This window comes from Semicossyphus pulcher, unplaced genomic scaffold, assembly GCF_022749685.1.
Source record: "Semicossyphus pulcher isolate SPU_LCO1_2020_fin unplaced genomic scaffold, fSemPul1.0.p SCAF_17, whole genome shotgun sequence".
Lineage (NCBI taxonomy): Eukaryota > Metazoa > Chordata > Actinopteri > Labriformes > Labridae > Semicossyphus > Semicossyphus pulcher.
Genome location: NW_027211681.1, coordinates 4,565,990 through 4,591,763, shown reverse-complemented (window position 1 = coordinate 4,591,763; position 25,774 = coordinate 4,565,990). Strand labels below are relative to the sequence as shown.

The window sequence follows — 25,774 nt, the reverse complement described above, 5'->3', positions numbered from 1 at the left end:
TGTGACGTAGTGCTCAATAATGGCAGTGGGTAATTTATGACCGGCAGCTGGAGACGTGATCGTTATCACAGGTGATCACAAATAGCCTTTACTATTCAAACATGAGATGGTATCAAACGGAAGGAGGGGGATAAATGTAATACTGGCACGTTGTTACCTTATAAAGTTCTTATGGTGAATGTAAAGTGTAACAGCACCTTCTTACACATGCAGCAGAGAAACAGCAACATCAGTATTTATTTTGTAATCTTGTTTCTAGCCACCAGATGAATGTGAGTCCCATATTCATTATCCTTTTAGCTCTGCTTTTGGTCCCCACCAACGTTCAGTTTTTCTGATGTTTTGTGCAGAGCAGGTAGTGAACACTTGCCACAGCTGCCTGCTAACACAGGAAATGAGACTGATGAGAGCATTGGGTGTGAACCACTACAGTAAAATGATGGTTTTAAATATTTTCTTTTTTTAGAACAGACTGAAAATGTTTTGGAGGACTGCTGCTCGTATTATTCTGCTTTCTTGATTTTACCGGTGTTTTCAGGCTTGGTGTTTGCATGTGGAGTCTGATTCATGAGGCTCAAAAGCCAGCTCTGTCTCACTGACTGTCTCTACCTTTAATTCAACACAACAACTCACTGCTGATAAGGATGAACTGGAGGTGACCGTGCCAGACACACCTCATAAAAATACCAGAGATGGTCGGCAGCAGATGCTATCAGAACTCCCAAAAGAGCTCAGTGCAGGTCCCTTAAATGTACTCACTCATTTGGTCACCCCTAACTGCACTTGTGGTCCTCCATCACGCACACAGACACATTTACAGACACACACAAGGTATCATGTGGAAGCCTGCATCAGCAGCGACATGCTGCTGCCCTTCCAGACATCTGGCACAAAACACAGCGTGCCAAGAAAACCACACTGGGCATGTGCAGAATGCGGATCACATTAAAGGCCTAAATAGAACGAGCCAAACCACAGCAGCCATGATCCAGTATCATTCACACACTGAACTGGGAACATTCATTCATGAAATTCACTGCCTATGCCAGGTCAAACCTTACCCTTTCCCTTTGCCTCGCAGAAATCTGTCCCTGCTGACTCTGAAGCCTTCAAAGTGTATTTGTCACTTCAAAGTAATCCAAAGTACAAACGCATACAGACACACAAACACACCTTGCGTCTCCAGATGTAAGACCCCATTGTAAACCTTTGGGAGCACTTCAGTCAGAGGCCAGCCTTGAGTCAACAGTGCAGAGTAAATATTCCTCATACTGTGTGGGCTGAACTGAAAGGCAGAGAAGTGGTTGTAAAATCTCCACACAAGGTGACGCAACAGTTCAAAGGGCGCAACACAAACACACACAGGTCAGCACTGTGTCGTCTTTATTGGAGCCCATGAGCTTGACTTTGTCTGCGGGTTAATGACAAGGTGAGGTGGACTGTTATTACAGAGGGGAGGTGTTTGGTTCTAGACAGGGATGTAAAGCATCCAGGGTGGTAAAGGAAAGAGTCTTCCATAAAGCATGGAGTCTATCCAACAGATCTAACAAAACTATGTCATGTGGAGTTGATCTTGGACTCTCTTTAAACTGCTCCGTGTCTAATCACAATCTTTGCACTACATTTTAATCAGAGGTTGCAGTCAAATAAAGGCCGACAGCAAAGATACGATAACCCAATACTGTGTCTGTTTACTACCGTGTCTACTTCCATCTGTGGTCCCAAAGGGGCTCAAACATTAACTGCACCTCCAGCACTTCAGTCAGGTTTGGCTGGTGGAGCAACAGTAATTCCAAAGAATTCAGACCTCCAAGGAAAGAAAATCAAACCACAACATTGAGCGAGTTGGCTGAAGAACGCCCTGCCCTCACAGTTTTGTTTACTTCAGCAGAACCTGACCCAACACAAGGCGCTGGCCTGAAGGGCACTTGGAGAGCAGCAAGCCTGAGTGAGGGTGTGGTAGCTGCTGGTTATATTAGGGTTTAAGAAGGCCGCTGACTGCTGTGATTCTGCGGCCAGTTTCACAACATTGGTACAAGAACAAACACCACAGCACATGTCATGCTCATACTGGTGAAACTCTCTTACAAACCACTTGATTGGGGAATAACAACTGACAGAAAAAGAAAAGAGGAACTGATTACGCAAAATATGAGTCAGTGAGGTGAAAAGTTTGTTGGTTGCAGCAAGTTCTTCTTTAGGACAAACGACGCATTTATTCTCTTGCTCAAACCTACAGGGAATGTACAGATGCCAGAGTTTGGGAATCCAGAGTACCCAAAGAAAACCAACAGAAAGGCCAGAGACAATTGTTGGATTCAAACCCAAGACCTTCATGCTGTGAGGTAACTCTGCTAAGCAAAACATTCTCAACTCCGCTGGATGGTGTCTCTTCTGAGGACCTACAGGCTTAGTAAGATCTTGGATGAAAGTGCTGTATCAGTGATGACCAGATCTGCCTTTTGGGAATCTCTAAGCCCCGTGTAATGAACCTGGGCCACCTGTTTCCATTATTTTCGCAGGTTACCAAAATTGGAAACCTAAAATTGAGACGTTTCCATTAATTAACCCCATTCTGTAAGAAGCAAGAAGAATTGTGCCATGCCTTCGTGTTTCATTCAGATTCCCTGAATGTTTCCTATTCATGTCCCTATGTCCCTATTTTTAACTTACCGGGCTCTGTAAGATCTGTGTGACACGCTTCTTCTGCTCCAGAACGTTGAAGTCCTGCCGGAGGTCAGGCGACATGTTCCTGGCCCTGATGTACTCCGGATCGTTGACGTCGACCCGGTCGAAGTAGCGCTCCTTGGTCCCTCCAGTGGGCGGGGGAGGGGTTGTCACCACCCCCTGATGGCTGTCCGCACTCATCCTGCTTCACCTCACTCGCTCGCTCTATGGCTGCCACTCAGAGTCTCACCTGAGAAGAAGAGAACAGAGATATGGACATATTAGAATGCAAATCATTATTTGACAGAGACGAGGAAATACACGCCAAAACGGAACTCATGATTTAAGGCATTTTATAGCTCGACCCTGTTTTTGGAAGGGAGTTGGGTGCAGCTCTTTGGTTTACTGCGGATAACAAACTCCTTCACTGTCTAGACAGCACTACTTTTCCATACACAAATAGATTCACAACTGCACGTAGGCATTAGTCAGGTCACAATGACACACCGCCAAACAAAGCGCATGAGGAGGACAGGAGCCGGTTTGTTTCAACATCCAGGCCTTGACTGGTGAGGTGGTTTACTCCCACCGTTCATTCTCAGGTCATCTGGCAGGACAACAAGCATTTACGCAGGATACACAGGAACTGTTAGAGTAAAAGCAACAAGCGCGACCGACCCTCTCAAATCATTGTTATCATGCCAAGGGACAAATCCAGTACAGGCAAAGGGAACTGCATCTGAAAATACTGTTACTGTATGTACAGTAGGTGAAAGAGTTGAGATTGGGATGCAAGATTAATTTAATAGAAATCTGGGAATAAAACAAAAGGCAACTTAAGGGTTAACAAGTGGAACTCACAGGACACGGACAAATCATATAAAACTGCATTTTCCAGGATCCTTTGCAACACGGCCGCTGTTGTGCTAGCAAAGGATAAGCTGGTAGTGTATTAGGGAGAGGCGGGGCTTAAGGCAGCTCTACCAGATGGTGTCTTGGCTTGACCGACAGAGCAATGAAAGAGAGCAAGAAAGAGTTTCAGAAAAGCATCCCGCTGCTCTGTGTCTTAAAAAGCCCAGTGGTCATCAGACAGCAGGAAGATCAAAATGGAGAGTTTATTCTGCCAGAAGTGACTCTTTCTCCTCTTTCAGCCTCCTCTTAAGTCTGCATGAGGGAAAGAGGGGGCTCATGAGGTGATTTGGTCTGCGCATGCCGCTAAGCTACTAACTGAGGTCAAATGCCACTTAAAAAGATGGTTGAGATTAGTGGAAGGAAAACCAGCTCAGTGCACAGAAGACTCGAACTCAGACAAAACAAACAGTGAGCGTAAGGAAATCCTTAGAAGTTGATGAACATGCTGTGGTATTTCTTCACTCATAACCACACATATTCACAAGACAACCACTATTTTAAGGCTGGGCAACTATAGAACTTCCACTGTTCCAATTTATATACAACAGAAACCAGCAAAAACAATCAACACGTTCTTTTCAAAGGACTGTCTTCCCTATGAAACATTGAGTCGCTGATAGCATTTGTTTCATGTTATTCAATAAAATACCTCAACAGGTGATGTTATAAGAATGCACTTATTACTGCAATTATTAATATTTCAGACTTAAGACATAAAGTGCCACTTCCTCTGCTGTTTGAAACTGTGCCTGGTATCACTGACCGTGAACTCCTCTATGCGGATGATATTCTTATTTATGTATGTGTTCCCTTGGTTTCCCCATTACTGCAGAAACAACTATTCTTCCCTATTTGGCTACTACTGCACATTTTATACATTTGGCAGGAAATATTACAAAAAGAAACTTTTACCCCAAATTTTAGAATGTTTGCCCAAAAATCTATGTAACCTATAAAGCAGAGACTCTTCAGGAACACAGACCACCTCTTGCTCTGTACCTGATCAAACTACAAAATCTGTGATTTTTATTGTGGAAACGAACAAAAGCAGCACAAAAAAAATCCTCTTTAATTGAAGGCAGCTGGGCAGCGCAGAGTTATGTAACCTGACATTGAATTTATCCTCCCGAATAACTCCTGCCTGCCCTGGTGTATTTACTGAGTAGGAGTGCACAGGAAAGGCTGGGATTAACCTGGAAAGCTATGGGTTTGTTTTGGGGGTAGAATTGAGATATAAAAATGAAAGGGTAATTTAAAAAAGAAAACAAGGATTTATGGTACAAAGTAAATGAAAAGCAGTGTGTACAAACAGCTACAATGCTGAGAAAGACATCTGAGACAGTAAATGCCTGAAATTTGCTGAATGATTGGAATTCTGAGCGTCTAAATGCAACAGCTGAAGCCTCACCAAAATAAAGTAACACCCCCCTCTCCAAGCTCTAAACCCCTGCCTCCCCCCCTCGCTCTACTCACACACCAGTACACTATCACATCCCTGCTTGGTCACAAGACACACAACTCTAGCAGCACCCAGCATGAGCTTCCACCCTCCCTCCCTGTGTCTCTGTCAATAGATCATTGTCCCCGTCCCTCACCCCCTCCGCCTGGTCTCATCCAGAGAGATCGACGGTTGGGAGGTTTGGGAGGGCGACGAGGGGAGCGTCGGTAGTGGTTGTGTGTGTGTGTGTGTGTGTGTGTGTGTGTGTGTGTGTGCGCGCGTGAAAGTGTGCACAATTAATCTGAGAAAAACTGAAATCTGATCCTCACATTACAGCGTTTAAGTTTATAATATAGATTTCACGCTCCACAGCAGACACGCTCTTGTGATGAACACTTGTTGAATGAACACTGAAGTTTCACAACAATGCCAGAACTTTAGGTTGAGTTCAATGACTGACTGGAAATTTGAGACACAACTGGCCTTTAAAGAAACAGCATACGAGGACAGAGCTGTAATCGATTGAAGCTCCATTAATGTGAGGCAGATAGACGAGGAAGACTGTGTTTACTGAAGGTCGCTAGACTGCGACCGCAGCCCGAGGCAAGGTGACCGCAACCTCTCACCCCGTGACCTTTGGTGACCTTTACCGCCCTCCCTCCCCCCTCACTCACGTTCAGCAGCCCTGCAGACAGAAGCCGTCTCCATCAGTGGGCGAGTTACCCATGAAAACATCTCCATCTATAAAGAATGATTTTAATAGAGCTATAAACCTAATGGCTGCTATAAACCTGCTGTGCTTAACATGTTTTTGGTTACTAGGAGTTACATAATGAACGGTGTGATGAAAGGCCCTAATCTTAACAATAGGCTGTTAGTGCAGGAGAGGGAGAGATTTACAACACTGCAGGTTTATTTCATGTTTCAAACCGAACTGGGCGGCAAAATGGATGCATTTAATGACAGTTAGATTAAACTACGTATGATTAATGCAGCAACGATAACGGACAATTCTTTGTCTAATTGTCAATTATGTCTAAAAATTACTTGTCTGACTAATGATCAATTTACTTTCACACAGGACAAAGAAAAATAACAAACCCTTTTAAAAAATAACCAATGAACTACAGTAAAATTCGGTGTATGACAGATTTTTAATAAATTTTTTTCATCTAAATAATGGGCTGCGTAGGATTTACTGGTGCAACAAATATACCAGTATTAAATGCAGAGAGAGGTATGTTATTGTGTTGATTTTACAAAGACGATGGCGCCTAAAGCTAGCTAAAGCTTTGTCATGGACATTAGCAGTCATGATCGCCAGTACAGCCGCCACCCTCACAACAATCGCACCGGTAGCTAGTAGGATTACAAACCCGACGTGGTGAAAACAGGTGGTTGGCTTTAACTTGTGTTTCAAATGAAAATCAATTGAAATAGTGTTGAAATAACTTGTGCAGCAGACTGTCTGTCCTACTGACTGTAGGAGTAATCCATTTGCTTTTTTATTTTTGATTGCTCAACAAATAAATTAATACAAAAAGTTTCAGCTTTATGTTCTGCAGCAAGTAGCTGTGACATAATTCTGTCCTCACAATCATATCGTATTTATGTGCTACCATTAACGATGCTGACTGTTCAAAAATGTTTATATTCTTTGTTTTTTTAAAGCTCCTTAAACATGCTTAAGTGGTGGTTTTTAACAAAAAATGTCATCCTGCTTTCTTCAACAGTCATTTGTATCACTCACTTTAAATGTTTGCCCTGGAAAATGTAAACAAAGGCCGCGTGCAGTTAATTGTTCGTCTGACACCTACCCCCCCCCCGCCAGCAGTTTAAGGTATTAAAAATAACTACATAGAAATAATCAGTCTTGTCGCTGATGGTCTGGTTTGCTTTTTTAGCTCATTTTGAGTAATTCAATTTCAGTCTGTTTCATAACCAGGTAAAGATTACTTTTTTGGCTTTTGCTTTTATGTGTAGGACAGCTGAAGAGAGACAGGAAATGTGGGGAGGAGAGAGTGGGGTGTGACACGCGCCAAATGATCGGCAGACCGGGAGTCCAACCTGCGATCAGTGCGTCGAGGACTGTAGCCTCTGTACATGGGGCGTCTGCTCTACCAAATAAGCTGAAGCACTGCCCCGTGTTTACGTGCTTTAGGTGAAAAAATATGCTAAATTAATAAATTAAAAAAAGGGCTGCAACCACTTAATTACTATTTTAGTATTCTGTCTAACGTCTAATCAAATAATCTACACTTTGCTGCAGCTCTATAAACAAGTTATCACACATCACATTTTAACAAGCTTAACATGCACCTGTCTTTATTTACACATGATCTTAATTCACTGCACAAAAATTAGAAGAATAGAATTAGTTTCTGACTTCATTTCTAGTATGGGAAACTCATGGTATATCTCAAAGACAGAGTGCTCACCCGTAATGCCTCAGTGGTCTCCTGACATTTAAAGCTGGAGCAGAGCCATCAATTTAGGCGACACACAACTCTCCATCTCCATCTGATGACAGCCGGCCAGTCAGGAAACCTACATGTATACACGTATCTGTCGCCCAATCTCTCTGTCTGGTCCCGTCTCTTTGGACTGCTACATCTTTCTCCACCTCTCTCCATCTGTCCATCATTCTCTCTCTGACTTTATCTCTCTCTCTTGACCTTCTCATTTTGTGTCCTTTAAAAGTCTAAATAATGCTGGTTAATATTAGAGCCAGGATAACACCCACCTCCCCATCCACCCACCCACACCTCGTATCTTTATCTTGCCAGGGGGGAAGCTTCAAAGTGTGGCTGCTTGAGTTGCTGCCCCTAAAAATAGACACACAGCCTTTTGGGTTGTGTTACAACCCCATCGGCAACAATACCAGGAAAGAATCCGTACGTCGGCTAATTATATCCACACACACTGTAAATGGCACATGGAGCACACACACACACACACACACAAACAACTCTGCACACAAGTGACCTGCAGAGTAAAAGGCACCTCATGCGCGCACACATACACAAACAGAGGAGTAGGTGTGTCTCAACATGCCTGCATGACAGACCCAGCAGTGAAACTGGAGGACGGCGTGTGAGCTAAGTGCTCAGCAGCTTACAGATCCTGCAGCAGATTTACTATGACCGAGACAAACTCGTCTTCTGAGCCCACAAACGTGCCAGCAGTCGCTGTTTCTGTCTGAATGTGACACGTGCAGAGGCTGCTTGTAGTTTGGGGTTTCTTGTGCAACCAGATTTCAGAGTAGTATTTGTTTTTTTTGCAGGTTGCAACACAATCAAAAGTTGTTGGATTCCTTGTTGCAAACATGACCTCTAAATCACTATGACATATATTCCAGTGATTTTTCTGGCTGCATTGACCATAAAATTGTGTCCACTGTCAAAGAGCCTCTGTGGTTGTACACATGAGAGATAATAGCCACAGCTAATCTTCTCTGCTGCTCACACTCACTGCACTGTTACTGCCAAGCGTGTTTATAGTGCAGGAGTGTGTGTGTGTGATTGTGTGTGTGCCCGAGCAGCCATACTAACATGGAATTCCCCTAAAACTACAAATCGGTTTTGGGGGTGGTAATCTTTGGACTCATGCTTCAGCAGCCGGTGGGAACACAAACACACAATGCAAGCTGGATTATGAAAAGAGATGAATGGATGTGTTGAAAAGAAATGAGGGTATATTCATATGTAGGTCAGAGGCAATAAAATCAAAACGTCCAACCAGGTGTGATGACACAAGACGCCAGCACATACACAAATAAGCCAAGTCCAACCAACCTTTGTGTTTCCTCCTCGGTCAGTGAATGGGAGAGAACAGGCAGTGGTAGTAGGCGGCCGAGGCAAAACACATGTCTCTCTGCTGCTCGCTGTCTGCGCTCAAATTCCAACACTGAGTCCCAGAGAGTAAGCCGGGGGAAAGACGAGAGAGAGAGAAAGAGCGCGGTGTGAACGACAGAAAGTGAGAGTCAGGCTGCAATCAGAAAACCGGTCTGTCCACTCGTCCGTCCAGATCTCCCATATAGATGCTGAGCGGTGGAGCGGCCAGCACACAGCAGATTCTCCCAGGTTCCGGCGGGCTCTGCTGCTCGGCTGCCCCGGCGTTCACCAGAGAGAGAACTATCAACAGCTGTGAGTGTGTATGTGAGAGGATATGTGTGTGTGTGCGAATGAGGGTGTGTGTTTGTGTGGAAAAGAAGCTAAAGGGACCACGTGATGCGGGCTTAATCCCCCCGCCCACTGGGTAGGAGCACACGCACACACACACACACACACACACACACACACACATACACACACTAACACAGATTCAGGCAAACACACAAGTACAGTCTGCTCGACCAATCACAGCTCAGGCTCACACACTAATCACTCCTCCTCCTCCCTCGCCTGCTCTCTCTCTCTCTCTCTCTCTCTGTCTAGTCATCTCTTTTCTTCTCTCTCTCTTTTCTTTGATCCATTCACTTTCTGCTCTCTCTCTCCCACATTCCACAATCCCCTCCCCTCTTTCTCTCTCTCACCCTTCCTCTCTTTATGTCCCTCATTCACCAGCCCGCCACCCCGTCCGTCTGCACTGGCGGTGTAACTACGGCCCAACAACCTGCTGCTGCAAAAGACTGCACAGCCTTTTTTCACATGGAGCCACTTCAGCGTCTCAGAATCAAAGGTATCCGTCTCTTCGCTGAACAGAAAGAGCAAAGGCAAAGTCAGAGGACACCATTACAACTAAGACTTTAAAATGAAAACATGACAGTTTAATGATTCAGGTCACGTCCCAGGTGACAGGTCAGGGTAACAGCTGTTTGTGATTCAGTGTTTGCCTGAAGCAAAGCTGCATTAAAAACCTGAGCCATTTATTCCCATCCATGTTTCTGGTGATATTTGTCCCCTACAACGCTGCTACAGTTCTGAACAACTTATTTCGTGTGTTGCTGCAGAACACTCCCAAAAGACGCTCCACAAACCGCCCAGTTGAAGCCGGTTTTTGTGAATTGAATGATGGTCGAGTCTTCGGTTCTATCCTTACAAATACTTTGAGTTTAATGACAGACCTTTTTAAAGCTAATAAATACAAAATAACATGAGACAGAATAAAATGGACGGTAATTGTGTTCATTGTAATGTTTTACAGCAGAAAATTAAACCATGAATAATTAATTTGGACTTCAACATTCTGTATATGTCACGGTATGGTAACACTGATTTGCCCCACTTGCCCAGACGACATGTTTAAATCAACGACATACTGATTTGTGTGGTCGTCCTTTGGCCCTCATGAAACTTGGCTTTAGAGACAGAGAACTGTATGATCATATGGGTAAAAAAAACAGAGACATCTGTGAATGAGGATTCATATCTGCAGAAGAAAAACAAACAAGGCCAACAGCCAGATGTCAGCAACCTGTCAGCCAAGTCATAAGTGATGCTGTTTGATTTTCACAGTGTTGAGCTTCACCTCAGCTGCTGTGCAAATATACATGTGGATTACCAACGCATACTATGTGCCGCTTGTTCAGATTGGTTTAGATTTAACACTGAAAGAAGAGATTCTACGCACATGTGATGCATGAAAGGGTTGCAGACTCTTTAATTTAAGCCATTTAATAACATCTGAATGTGTCTAATATCCAGGAAGTACCCTCTTAATACCCTGGCTTAGTGTGAGAAACAGACAAACTGCCTCAGTGGGATTAATTTTTAACTTGTCTTGTATCGCTGTGTCACTATCTCACTCTGGCTGGAGACTCTGTCATAAAACCTTGCTTAAACTAATGCCAGGAGGTCTGCAGCTTTGAGTGTGCAAAGTTTTGACGGAGAGCTTTTGAGTAATAAAGAGTTCACTGTGACTGCCGTCGACTGATAACTATGAAGTTCACAAGAAGTTTTTGTTTAGGCTCCTGGGAGAGAAACTGTAGAAACACTGTGGTTACACACACCCAAACAAAGAGCAGCCATGTCAACTAAACACCATTTAAAACCACAGTTAGCAGCCAAAATACTGTCAGATGATACAATAGTGTTCATCGGTGAAACAAATGAAACATTTTTTTGTATTGTAAAGAAGGATTTGCTGCAAATTAAGTTTTAGTTTTAACACAACAAAAGTCTGATCACATTCATCACCGCAGTGACCTCTCACATGTGCACTCTTATATGTGAATACACACACTGTTCTGGGCTTATCTTTACACTAGAGGAGGAAGATTGTGAACACACCGAGAGATGAGGCGGGACAACAGTACTGTGGGCACACATGCACACACATGCACACGCACACACACACAGACAGACAAACACACACTGTGTTTTGCATTCCTCAGGCACTGCTGGGTGCTGCTGGCCATGTTAAACAGGCGGCTCTCTCTGAATGGCATCACATGCATGTGGAGGAAATCAATGGAGCGTTTGCTCGGGGGGCTGCAGCTGGTTCAAACACAAAAATAAGAGCTTTGCAGTCTGCACATGACCGACTGTCTTATACAACAGATGCTGTACTTTACTAACAACAATAAAGTGCTGTGTTGGGAATTACTTACTATAAACAATTCTTTATATATCATGTATTTTTATTTTATCTTTTTGACATTGCAATCGTACCCTGCAGCATCCTCCTAAAGATAGCTTAGAATTGAACTGTTGAAGTTCAGTATAAATTCTGCAGGGTTTCATCCTCATGTGGAGAAACACTGAAGCAGAAATGAAGAAGCGATGGAGTGAGACTGCAGATTTTAAGTCCGACCAAACGCTGACAGAGCAGATCTCACTGATTAGTTTCCACAATTTGGGTGGAAAGAGGCTGGTCAGTCAAATCTGCAGCGTTACTGATTGATTGGAAATCAGCAGGTGCACGCCACATCTTTGTACATCCTTCCCAAAAGTCCCCCACAGATCATGATTCAAAGCTAAATATTACATTTTTCCTGATTGCGACCTCAGATAAATATTGACACTGAAGAGATTTCTTGTGATGCTGCACATTTTTTTTCAGCATCTCTGCACCGTGTGCTCACAGTGTCCTCATCTGCAGTGCAGTCACTGTGCCAAGTACACACTGGCATAGAGAGGAGACTGATCTCCCCCAACACCACCTCCCTCCTCTTCCTCCTCCTGGATGCCTGTGCATCACTCAGCATTTTATACACAGCTCCCCTCACACACACAAGCAAACACACACATCATCCTCAGCTGCCATTGCCAGGCCTGCCTAAGAGAAACAGACACATCTAAACACACACAAACACACACACGCACATGCACACAACCCAGCATAACACTGAAGGCTGCCACTGCTAGATAGACTGTAAACACTCGGAAATAATGTTGTGCTTGTTCGTGGAGATGTTCCAATACCATTCCTCCTTCCTGATACCGATTTTAATACCTGAATATTGGCCGATACACCTCCATACTAGTGCGATAAAATGAATGCATAATATTGATGGATAAACACTTTGCTTGCTGACATTTTGCTAACTTTGACATGATAATTTACCTGGAAACAGCTGACAGCTTTTGGGGCTAATGGGTTATGGTATATATTGGTGCACTGACTGGCATAAGGTGGTTTTCGACAGCAGAAACTTTCCCCAGGAACTAGGGAACCTTTTGAGGAACTCAGGAACTCACTGAAAGCAGGAGCCAGGGTCTAAATTTAGTTCCTTGGTAATTGATTTACCCCTGAAAAGTCCCTGCTCGGGGGGGTAGCACTTTCAGGGACCTGCAGTGCTGATCGTTTCTGGTTGGTTGAGATCTCGCAGCGTTTTATCTCACCCGCCATATTTAAAAGACTGCAGCTGCAAGCTCACTGTTATCATCGTGCTTCAGGGTTGTTTATCTCCGCGCTTTGAGATGGAGTCAGAGAAGAAAGCCAACGACAGGTGGACCGACGACGAGGTGCAGGCCTTGCAGAGCATTTATGCGGAAGAGGATGTCCCGTTTTATGGTGTCATCTTTGTTGTATGGCTTCATCTTCTTCTTACAGCCACCTACTGGACTGGCGGTGTAGTGCAGTTACTTTTATTGCTTCTCCAGACATCATTGGCCTGATTTGCATCATCTTCCCAGGGACTTTAGGCTGCTGTGGAAATGCAGACAACAATGGGCCACAGGAAGCATTTAGGTCCTTGATGAGAAGTTCCCAGAACTAAAAGTTCCTGGTCCTGTTGGTCAAAAAGCACCTATTCTGGTCGGTACATAATATTGCATTTGAGGCTGTATCGGCAGCCAATACTGATACTGGCATTGGTATCGGAACATCTCTAGCTGTACTATGGATTGAGTGACACCAGTGTGTTATAGCATTCATCAAGATTGTACGGTTATTAAAGCCTGTGGTAAGACAACGATCATCTGCAAATAAAAAACCTATTCATCCTAACTGCCAAATAAGAAACACGAAAATGTTACACAGACTTAACTGCATCTTCCGTTTGCATTGTAAGGAGGCAAAAAAGACTAAAGCAAAGTGAAGCCATTAAACTGGGGCAGCCCCAGTACAGTGTCCCAGTAGCTCTGTCTCACCAGTTGGTAACAGCAGGTCTGTCTCTTAATGCTGGCTAATCATGACCTTGTGGAAACCCAAATGACTGTTATTGCTTTATGTGACTCATGTGACACATTACAGACAAGGATAGACTAAACCCAGGCGGTCGGATGTGTGCTTGATACGCCGCCGTCTCCATGCAGCCGTCATCAAGCCTCATGATAAGCAAGTCCTTTGATATAAGTAATCCCATGTTTCTGTCAGAGTCACCCCCTCCTCGACCCCTGTGATAATATTCGGAGAAAAACATAACAACAGAGGGGAAGACCTGAGCGTCTGCAGGGCTAAATGCACGCTGGTATCCACTTACACCCAAAGATCTACCATCAGCGGTCTGTCAGCATCTCCCAGCAAACGCCCAGCAGTAACAGGAGAGCAGCGAGGGGCACGTTCATCGACGCTAACCGTTCAGGAATGTACAAACACTCGGGATCATTACTGGGACCTGTGAGAACAGAAGAAAAAGGCGAGCGGCGTTGGAGACCCCACGGTGGGAAGCTGACAGATGTGGTAATGCTTAAGAAAATAAAAGTCATGCAGTTAATGGGTGTGAGGGAACCCCGCAGACACAGGAGAGGCATTTCTTCACAGAGCTTATTTTGACTTGTTTGACTTCAAACGCCATTCGCCCACATGACAGGAAGGTCAAGTCGATTCCAGGGGGATGGTATGAAGCCACGTGACGACCTTTAAAATAACTCATGGTAACAGCTTGTCGGTTCGTATAGAAAATCACGTTTGCATCATGAGTCCACCTGCGGGAGAGATTCAGGAACACGCAAGCCTACAAAACAGATTCAGATGTCTGTGAAGGAGGACGTCGACTTTACCTGGATGTCATTACCGGGCATTCAAATAAAACCTGCACCGGACTGAAAAGGAAGGAGCTGCTGCTTCATGTACTCACAAGGCCATAAAGTAGGATTAAGGAAGTCCAGTTTAACCACTGTTCATATACTGTAAATCAATAAATTAAAGACTTATCAGACTTCAAAACACTTCAGCAGTTCATAAAACCACCATTTTGCAACTCTGAAAAGTTGTCATGTTGACAATCATTTATCCTCCATCTCTGTGATCGCAAGGTTTACAATACAATTACCCTGCTGGCCATAAAAGTATCCCCCCTGAAGGTGCACTCGAGCGTATTCAATTGGCCAATACAGTCGCAGTGGGATGATGTCATGTTGCATATTTGTTGGATGACCTTACACGTTGTCGCCCGAGGCCTCTGTGTGAACACGTCGGTCTCACTGATATGAGACAAACACATTCTGCAAACTGTAGACGGTAGAATCAGAGGACAGTACCTTGTTCAAAGAATCAATATGATTACAAACTAAGGTTGTCAAAGTTATCGGTACTTCGATACTTTTTGATGTACGTGTGCGAAAACGAAACGATACCAGTACAATACAATTCAACAGTAGCGGAAGGTACCAAAGCTTTGAAAAAAACACATCAACGAGCAGTTTTCAACCCAAATCTGCTGCGAGTGAGAGAGAGAGAGAGAGGGAGCCATGGTCGAGCAACATAGACAGGAAGGGAAGGGAAGACAGCGAGCGCCATTAAAGAGTAACTGCACACTTAAACATGTTTTTTGAGCTGTAATCTAAATTATATTGCTGTACTGTGATGAAACGCAATGCTGCTGTTAATATTGACAATTTATAAAAATCAGCATTTCATGGGTCGGAAATGGCTCAAACACGGTATCTATGGTTTTAAATCAGCCCTGGACCTCGCCAGCCGATGGTGACGTAGAGACGACCGTTTGGGACAAAGTTACATCATGAAATGTATAAAAAAAATAATGAGAGGGAGTCTGTGAAACCGCGCTCTTTTTCAAATATATCCTGATCGAGACACATCACTTACTAGAGTTGAGTTATTTTAGCTATAGCACACTGTACATGAGCCTTCTCGCTAACGTTACGTTACCACTCAGAGACTGCGCCCATTCTCTCTTCAGAATAAGAAATAACTGTAACAGGCTGCACGTGTGGTTGGCGCATGCGCACTTGCATTGCCCCGGCTCTGACAGCAGGCATTAGAGGGGCTGGAGCCAACGGCCTGAACTGATAGGGCTCAGGACCACCACGGTCCTCCACCACACTAAAGTGCTCTTCAGGGGACTCTGGAGGGGAAAAGTCCTCCACCTCAAAAGATGGGTTCTCTGTGGCATATGTGCCCTGTGACTCTGTGTCGCTCTCCATTTTTCTCTGGCCAGGAGAGGGGACGTCACTGAGCTGCTTGACACACCCACCCCCCTCTCAGCCCCTTACCCACTTTGAGCATTTTTCTTAATTGTGCAGTGGGTGGAGTTATGGTCAGACCTGTGGGTGCAGTTACACTTTAATGAAAACAAAGCGGTGAAAGAGAAAAGTAACGGTGTGGACACACTGAAAGCGAACTCACAAAACGGTGTTATACTGTTAAGCATAAGACCTTGTGGGGAGCTGACTGGACTGAAGAGACTCCTCTATTCACACCAACTAGTGACCAGCGAGGCTTGGCGGAGGCTGGTTGCGTGCATCATGTCGGCACCGATTTTTGGTACTTAAGAGTTCTTTTTTTGTTACTGTGGACTTGAAACAGGTATCGAGTATCATTTATTTTTTACTAGCGTCACATTAAAGTTTAAAATTCTGGTATCGTGACAACCCTCGTACAAACATCCACTTTTAACTGTTTCCCGCCTTCTCTGGGGCAAACTAAGCTAGCTCAAAAAAAGCGAATGTTCTGTAGCTAACATTTCAAATAACAGCAACACCAAAAACGTGGTCAAGCACAGTCCTGCATTAAGTGCAGGTGTGTCCAATGCGAATTCACGAGTCAGTTCACCAGAAAGGGAACACGTCTGCAGCTAACCGTCAGTTGCTATGAGATGATCCTGTACTGAGGGAGCAGACACCGTGGGAAAACAAACAGACCTCATATGTCCCGGCATTCAGCCGACCTTCTTATCTAGAGCGTCTATGGGTTTGCAGAAGAATACAGTGAACTTTTTCTCTTGCAAACGTGCTCCAGTGCAAATAAAGCAGGTGGAACAAAACCTTTATGTTCCTGCACTGTTCATAAAAACAGAAAACGGGATAAACATGAAATAAGCAGGTTTCAGAGCCTCTTTGTGTTCCCGTCAGCAGCCTCTCTGGTTGACAGCGTGGTGCTTGTTACACTGGTCTGGTCCTGATCATTTTTTATCCCCACAGGGCTGAAAAAACAAGTTCAATATTGTCACCTGGTGTACTGACACAAACACACAAAGCACACACAGACGACCTGTAAAGCTGTCACTCGTCGGTTTATCCGACTCTTAACAGCTTGTCTAGTTTTACGCGGGTATGGGAGTGATCCTAAGTAGCCTCTAATCCCTGTTTGAGGGGTAAAGAGGCATTTAGAGAGCGGCTAATGTTTAACGCACTGAGACGTGTTCACATTCACTTCCTGGAGCGCTCAATGGGAACAATGCTGTCACTGTCTGAGCAGCTGTGATACTTAGCACAGAGAAGAGGCACACACATACACATACACAGACACCATAACAGGGATGAACTGAAGCGTGACGAGGGGAGTCTGCCTCAAAGTTCAGGTAGAGAGATAACAAGGCAGAGGAGAGAGAGCAAAGGAACAAAGTGTTTGAGGAGAGGAGTCATTGTAATCCTTCATTTCCTCTGTTGACGGAGATGAAACGAGGCCTGGAAGCGACAATGGGAAGTCACCACCCAGTCGTCACCTCGGTCAAAGGTGCTACTCCAGATTACGCTGAACCAAAAGGACTTCAGTGATAGATTGAGAGGGAAATGCAGTGTTTGTCTGCAGGAAATGTGGAGCACAAATAGGACCCAAAGTTAACTATAACTCACATGTTAAAGCTCAGGATGGAAACATGACGTAATAATATTGACCAATAATTTGTATTCTGTGTTTCCTGCCTTGTCACATGTATTGCCACACAGTTTGATGCTCTTATTTTGAAGCCTGCAAATTATACGTGCTTTGCAGAATTAAAAATACTTTATGTGACATCACCCTGCACAACATCGGGGACAGCGTGATCCGTATCCGGGGGGTTGCCTTCGGGGCCTTCGGGGCCTTCCACTACCCCTACCCTAAACCCTGACCCTGCTGGGGGACATGGGTTTCTGTTGGGGGGCTTTCTGGTGGGGGGCCCTGGGGGTAAACTCCTCCGACTAGCTATTACAATTTAAATGTTTTTCCATATTGATGTATTATGTGAAGCACTTTGTGTTACATTTTTTTTGTATGAAAAGTGCTATACAAATAAAGTCTGATTGATTGATTGATCTGCATAAACAACAGAACTAATGAACAGTTTAGGTGCTGCTGGTAATTAAAGTGACGGGAGTTAGCCCCGAAGCTAGCTACAGCTTCGGCCCTGGAGCAGAACAACAATAAGTCTCCCCCTGCGCTTTCTGACTACGGTCGGCACGCTATTATCGCCATCTGTTGGAGGCACACTACTTTCAACATGACAGCATTCTGGGACTCTGGATAACAGAGTACTGTTTTGTTCGTGGGCAAGCGTTATCTGCTGCGCTTCAATTATGAATTTGATTGCATCATTACAGTTCAAACTATTAATATTTCACCAGGTATAAAAAATATCAAAATTTGATTGAAAAGTGACAGCCCTATTAGTAACATCACAGGACGTGCGATATTGAAGCAAATTAAGTGAAACATGTCAAGCTGCTACTTTATTGTTGCTCGGTGCAAATTGAAAACTCGCCAGTTTCTCGTTTTCCACGACTAATCTACACGAAAAGCCCGTCTGATACCACATTAGTGCAGCTCATCATCAGAGCACAGATGGAACACCGAGTGTCACCTGCCTGTAAACTGTTAACAAGCACGCAACGCTGCTGCCGTCACAGGCAGACACAGGTGGCTTATAAGTGAGACTATTCCTGTTATCAGCGGCACCTCGCCCCGGTGCTTGCTAATGAACTCAACTGAACTAATGTTGTGGCTACATAAACGGACCGTTAAGGGAGCCGATTCGCTGCAGAGTGTTTGCTTTTAGCGGCTACGCCCGCAGCACACACGGCATGGGGATGTGTGTGCCGACACGAAGCAGGAGGCCTGAGTTTTCTAAAAGTCACTGAGCTGATCACGCTGATTAAACAAACATTTGAACACAGTTAGAAATGGTGGATGACATGCCGCACAAGTAACACAACTCTGTATTTATTTTATTAGGAAACGTGACACTCCACCTAAACTCTCTACTTTTTCAAGTGTGGTAAAAGAAGGAGAGGGGTTTTGTTTTATTAGAGGAAAATAGACTTAATAAGTCCCAAATAATAAAATGTGTGATTGTTAATATGGACATGAAAACACACTACGTTTAACTGGTATAAATCCTATATTTTTTTAGGTCACATTAAATATCGCAGAACGAAACAATATCGCAATGTTAGTTTCTTCCAATACCGACTTCCGTTTGTCTCCTAGAGTCACCAGGTGAGCAGCACTGTTTGCTAATTTTGTCTGCTAACTAATAAAGCTTGTATTTTCTTGTTCTTCATGTGAAGAGTAGGTCACAAAATGGATTTAGACAAGTGTTAAATTCTAATAAAGGCAGGTTTAGTTTCCTGACAAACATGAAGAATGGAATTCGGTGGATTCTGTAGCAAAAGGTAGCTTAACGTTTCACACACACTTCAGTGCTTTAGCGTATCTTTAAGAAAGGCTGGTGGGAGTGGCAGTGAAACTTACATTCCATAACTTGGAATATCTTCGGAGTCTAAATGTCCAAATGATTTAATGTGGATTCAAGGTCTGTTTACAAAAGCTGTTATGAAGTACAGGGTTGGGTTTGCTGCAGTGCTCACTCAGGTGTACTGTAACGTCTTTATCTGTGCTGTGATCGCATGTAGGCGCCCGTCACCCATTCTAAACAGAGCTCTGCGTACCTGTGGGTGCCGTCACTCCCAAAGCAATCACAGATAGCTAGAGCAGATCAGATAACCTCACACAGACACACACATGAACCTTTTTTACTCCCTGTTGACATGAGAATGACATTCATACCTCAGGTCAACAGAAGAGGAGCACATTATAATGTCACTTCCTGTTGTTTTAAATACAGGCTTCGATAAATTCATGTGTTAAATGTGTTTTAAAGGGAAGGAGAAAAGATCTACAAGAAGCCAAAAGGACCAAAATTAACACAAAATGTCAAAGAAATTTGTAGTTTTTGTCCAAAATGGCCAGATACACTTTGAAGCAGGAGCTCAAACCGTAAAAGAGTGTGGGACGGCTTACAAGTTGAAAGAAGACGTTAGGCCTTCAATTTTGAAGCTAATGAGAACTGAGTCTATCACACAGTCCACACTTGGCAGACTCTCGCCCGACTCTTCAATGAAACGGGGACATGAAAGCAGAAGAACTGCGACTCACACGAACTTTCGGCAGACAAAAAGGTGCTTTGTAGCTTCACGTCCCACACGGGCCAATTCCTCTGAATCAAAGCCGTGGAAGGAGGGAATCGCCCGCTTTTATCTTCGCCACTGAACGCCGCCGTGCGTATTATGAAGAAAGCCAGTGACCTTCAAACCTGCTAAATGTGTGTGCGTGCATGTCTCTGTGTGTACACATGTCCTAACCCTTTGTGTGTGCCAATACTGACAACACAGTACTTAGCATCAGTCAATGCCATTTAGCAGTGAGTGGTATATTTGATGTCTAATGTTTAATTAGCCTTTTAAAAGCACTGGTCATGTTGTGGGTTTTTTAAGTGGTGTGTCGTATAAAGCATGGAGTTCTTGTAAAAAGCTGAAACAAGGACGTGAGAAAATTATTTTTGTGTTAAGCTACTGAAAGCTTTATTTTTCTCCCTCAAGGTCATTAGGGCAGCTGGCACAACAAAGCTTCATCCGCTTATTAAAAATGACTAACTAGGATTTATATGCATATAAAATATTAATATGATTGTTTTTCTATGTGAATTCATTATACTGTTATATTGAAGTGTTTACAGTAATCAGTTAATGCTCATTAAATGCAAGTAACTGAGATAATCTTAAGGTATCGGCAAAACTCTTCAAATAAGCTAACTCATTCTTAGCTTCTAAGTGCTTTTAATTAGCTTGGATCAAATATTTGGACAACAAGATTTTATAAAAACAATATGAGCTCAATGAGATTCCATTAAAAGTTAATGTGTGTCAAGGAATTGTCACCCAGCTTTTGTTTTATGTATATGGTTTCATGTCTGCAGCTGTATAAAGCGACAGTAAGGAGACATTTAGCTTAGCGTAGCAAGCAACTGCTAGCCTGGCTCTAGCCATAACACATTTCACTTCATATTATCGCTTATAAAAAAAAGGGTAAGAGAGACAATTTGTGGTTCTTCTTTTCTTAGTTTTAGAGGCATTGTGGGCATTTTATTAATGTTTGGACAGCGCCACGCTAGCCGTTTCCCCTGCATACAGTCTTTATGCTAAGCTAGGCTAACGTGACGGATGTATGTGGTGACGCTGGATCCGTTCACAGAGAATCCACAGGTTTAAACTTATATATATAGATCCCGATATCATAAGGACATTTTAATAACTCAGTTGTACTACTTGTAGTACAAAGCTGAACACAGTTCATTTATTATTGTTACATAAATTGGGGTTAAGTGATTCTGACATTAACATTTAAACAATTATGGGCAATTTAAAAAGGATTACACTAATAAACAGAGTAAAATGTGGGAATTGATTCTGATGCACAGACACACGTACACACACACCGGACACTAATCACCCTGTAATTACAGGTGCTAATAACAGAGCCATAGAGACACTTTAACAGAACCCTGTTGCTTTAACCACACAAACACAAACAATCCGTCTGTGTGTGTCTCAGCTGCTAACTGCTACCGTATGTGCTCTCTGCCAGACTCTGGCTTTACAGTCAGGCAGGGGCTCCGAGCTGCTCCATGGCTACACAACACAATGCACTTTTATAGGAGCGCTGTGCGCTGAATTAGCTTCGGTGTGAATCACTTGACATTTTCTCAAAGCTCTTACTTACATGAATGCCTGGCTGAGAAACTCGTGTTTATTCTTTGAAGACGACTCTGTTTGTTTCTTTAATTATTCCCTGATGGTTTCTGCAAACAAAAGTTTACAGCGGGTTTCAGGCTCCCTGGTTAACATTCAAATCGCAAGTTAGCGCTCATGTAGGCCTCAGCTCTGCCGGCACTACTTACCACTGAGGAACAGGCTTGGCTGAGTTTTCCTCAAAGGCACCACAGCATTGGCTGTTATAGAAACGTACATGTTCAAGAGTGCAGTGCATGTGTGACAGGAGCTTAAGTCGCACTGAATCTAAAATCACTCCCTCCAAGCTCCCCCTTCGACTCCACTGGTGACCATCTGGTACAAAAATATGACAGTGATTTATATATTGAGCCGTGCAATAAAGCAGCATTTTCCATGAACAAAAACAGCAATCTATCTTTTTTCTATGAGCAGAGAAGTTGTGCAGAGGAACCTTTTCTAACTTTTTCACATTTGCAAAAACCCCTGGAGAGATTTCTTTCTGTGCTGCTGTAGCTTAAATAGATCTCCTGCAGTAGAGGACAAGAATACACTTCTGTCCTGGATTTCCAACAGATGAGGGACATTGTTTTTTTTTGCTATCTCAGGGGGGAAAGCTGTAGAATGAAAAACTGGGAAGTGTCACTATTACAGTAACAATAGATATTTCATACTGGAATAAAAAGTGTGATTTTGAATGTTGGGGAATAAATTCATCTGGAGAACGCACTAAATAATGAAAGTCATTTGTCACTGGTGCCCCGTAACCGACAACTGAAAACAAAGAACCCTAAGCTAGGAGGCAAGATTGTTGTACTGTCACGTTTAGTGGTTCATTTCAAAGGCAGGTGGTTTCTGCACCAGTCCTCTCCACACAGCCCTCTCTGTAACAAGTGAAAACACACTTTGTTTGAACCTACATTAGGGAAGAGATAAACAAATTATCCATTCAGAACAGTGATAGCTTGGGGGCAACTAGCACGGCTTTCTCTGCTATGTTGGTTATAATGCCTCACTCGCTTAAACAACCATTCAAAATTGAGGGAGGGCTGTACGGTGGTGCAGTGGTTAGCACTGTCACCTCATAGCTAGGAGGTTCCCAGTTCGAATCCAGGTTTGGACTTTTAGTGGGCCTCTCTGTGTGGAGTTTTTCAGTCCGCGATCAGTCCAGGGTGTACCCAGCCTCTCGCCCAATCACAGCTGGGATAGGCTCCAGCCCCCCATGACCCTGAACAGGATAGGATAAGCGGTATAGATAATGGATGGATTGATGAATGGATGGAAAACTGACCGAGTCAAATCAGTTATTTATCTAATCATTCCAAGATCAAATGTCTGCAATTTGAAATCAGACTCGAACGGTTGCATATAATTGGATCATTTGTCATGTGCATCCAGATAAACAGATTTATTTTCTCTGCTTCATCAGACACAGTCGCACAGAAGTGGTAGGGATTGAAATTGGCATTGAAAGCAGCAGCATGCACTGAGGCAGTGTTTCTCGATGTGCCCTTGAACAGTGATACAGCATTTTCGTGGAAGCCCACAGTCACATGGTCGATCAATAATCAGGCCTTTAATAAACAAGTACGTTTATGCTTTCAGGGGGAAACAGATCTTTGAGCAATGAAGAAGAAATTCCTCCCTCGGAGAAAAGCAGCATTCTTTTCCACACGGAAAAATACTTCTTACCGCTGACTTAACTCTCAGCTATAATACATGCACATCAACAGTTGGGCTGTTTTCCATATTTTCACACAGTCTGAGATTAGCAGCTGAGGAACGTCAAGTGATAAGGTTGGAGTGGGAGCGGTTTGGTTACAACATGAAACACAGCACAAACAGTTTATGAAGTTGGAGGGTTCACCGTCAGTTCATGAATTCTCTTTGCCCTTTCCCAAAGAGACGTCTGATGCAGAATCCCATTCGAATAAATCTAATTATGCACTTATGTGCTGCATTAAATCAAATTATCGAGCAATCTCACATTATTCTGTCGTCAAATGGAGTTGTACAATTGTTTCTGAACATTCGGGTCCCATGACTCGTCTGTGGTCAATCAACGAGGCACAACACTGAGGGGGCGTCGGCCAGAGAGCTGGTTTGTGTGTGTATGCGTGTGTGGGGGGAATATCCATTACACAATCCGAGGAAGCAGACGGATTCGATATGTCAGGGTCTGTGTCTGGATGAGGTCATTACGCATGAAGCAGCGCTGCAGCCCCAGCACAAAGACACGCATAATACACACAGGGCACACAGACTGTCACACACTCGCATGAGTTTCCATAGCAACTCCAAACAAACAGAGCGCGCATTTGGTGACCCCACCCCGGCAGAAATGAGGGAGAAACCGAGACAGCGGGCAAAAGCAGACACGAAAGTAAGATAGAATGCTTCTCGATGTCGTATTAACAGCAGAGACGCTTAAATAAGATCACACACATTGAAGAAAACCTCCAACATATGCAAGTGTTTCACACTGCCTGTAAACTCCTAATGCCTAAACTAGCATTTGCATTCCTTAAATCCTTAACAAACCCAACAGCTTCATTTCTAACTCCGGACTCTCTTGTTTAGTCACTTGGAACGACTTGATTTCACAAGAAGACAGAGGAAATTGTGAAATAGCCTCATCCCACCACTATCCCCAGGGCCTCTTAAGTTGTTCCACCCCACAGGTCGGAGCCTTAACACGGAGGGACCACACAGACAACCGGAGAACCTCCACAAAAGGCCTTTTTTTAATTCACGTCAGAGCTCCAGGACCAGAAAAGGGAACAAGCCAACAATAGGCAAAGGTTGTTGAGGCTTAAAAGCTTCCAAGGTCAATCCAGGTTGAAGACGCCCACATCCGCACATTAAAGGACACTGACATTTAGCTGTTGAAGAAACCTTTGGCCACTTGGACTTTTGGCATTTTCATTCGTTTCTATCTAGATGAAAGTGACTCTGCTGTGGCTGGTGTAGGGTTATGGGTTAGATTTCACTAAAGCAGTGTATGTACCAGGCTTTGAAGATGACGGAACCTTATGCTTTGTGGTTGTATGAATAGAGCAGACATTAACAAGGCTATTCACTGGGTTGATAATAACGTAATTTTAAGTTAAAGCCTCTAGAAATTTGGATTGGAAAAGTAAAAGTGCATTACAATCTGATGTGCAGCCCTTAACAGTCTGTTTGAGTTGTATGAGTCAGAATCAGAGGAGGAAGCAGGAGCCCAGCCATATGAGAACATTCATTTCCATTGACTAATGGTGAGTTTCAGAATGCTATGTTATCCATATCATAGTTAGCTGATACACATGCAACGTTTGGCCCCCATTTGAGGTTGACACTCAACAACTGTGGCCGTAAGTAATGACCCACAGCCATATTAACCGTCCTGTGGTTGATGCTAACGCTGGGTGTAAACAGCTGAAGAGCCGACGTGCCCAAAGAGCCAAACCCATTATCAGTAAAGTTAAAGTTAAATGACAAAGAGGAGTTAAAATAGTTTCTTATACTTTTTAACTTCGCTAAATGGATTATGGTTTCCAGTGGCTTTAAAAGAAACTACTGGTAGCATCACACGGCCAATGTTAATGTTCATTATATGAATGAACACAGCTGTATATTACCGTAAAGATACGCCACTTACAAGATTTTGTCACTACCATATACCTTAAAGCAATACGTTTTACCAAGAGGCTGAAAGGTATGTCTGAGAAGGTTCTCAGTCATCCAGCTCATGGTAATTATAAGCTCAACTAACAACTCAACCAAGTCCAGTTGCCTTTTGGATTACGCTTAGAAGCTGAAAGGTAGCTGCCGTCCTACCAGGGTGAACAGTGAAATATAGCAGAGATGTAGAACTCATGTTCCCCATAACAAAACTCAATTGACCAATCAAGTTAGTAGGCGTTCACGTTTACAACGGACATCTAGCTGATTACTGGACGGAGCTGAGCAGGTCCAGCAGCTTTGACATTCGAAGTGAAGGATGGAGGAACAGACAGTGGTGTCCAAAAGCTGCTCTCTCTCTCTTGGCAACACTTTCTGGACCACAGTGTGGACCCATGTGGACTCTGGATCAAGTGGGTGGTCTTCACAGGCTGGAATCCGACCAGGCCTCTTTGATGAGCTCTTATTTGAAAAGATATCC

General features: G+C 43.7%; 1 protein-coding gene across 6 annotated transcripts in view; it reads right to left on the bottom strand.

Moving 5' to 3' along the window:
* The window catches only part of add3a (adducin 3 (gamma) a), an 88,730-nt gene that overhangs the window by 31,856 nt on the left and 31,100 nt on the right, over positions 1 to 25,774 (bottom strand). For 4 of the 6 annotated variants that reach the window (XM_069665223.1, XM_069665227.1, XM_069665226.1 and 1 more), the window contains exons 1-2: positions 8,812 to 9,189; positions 2,674 to 2,917 (exon numbers count right to left, since the gene is read on the bottom strand). In XM_069665223.1, the coding sequence (XP_069521324.1) occupies positions 2,674 to 2,868 (195 nt within the window). In that variant the 5' untranslated portion in view covers positions 2,869 to 2,917; positions 8,812 to 9,189. Of the gene's footprint in view, positions 1 to 2,673; positions 2,918 to 8,811; positions 9,190 to 25,774 lie in introns of those variants that run through there. The other 2 variants (XM_069665225.1, XM_069665224.1) reach the window with 1 other exon arrangement.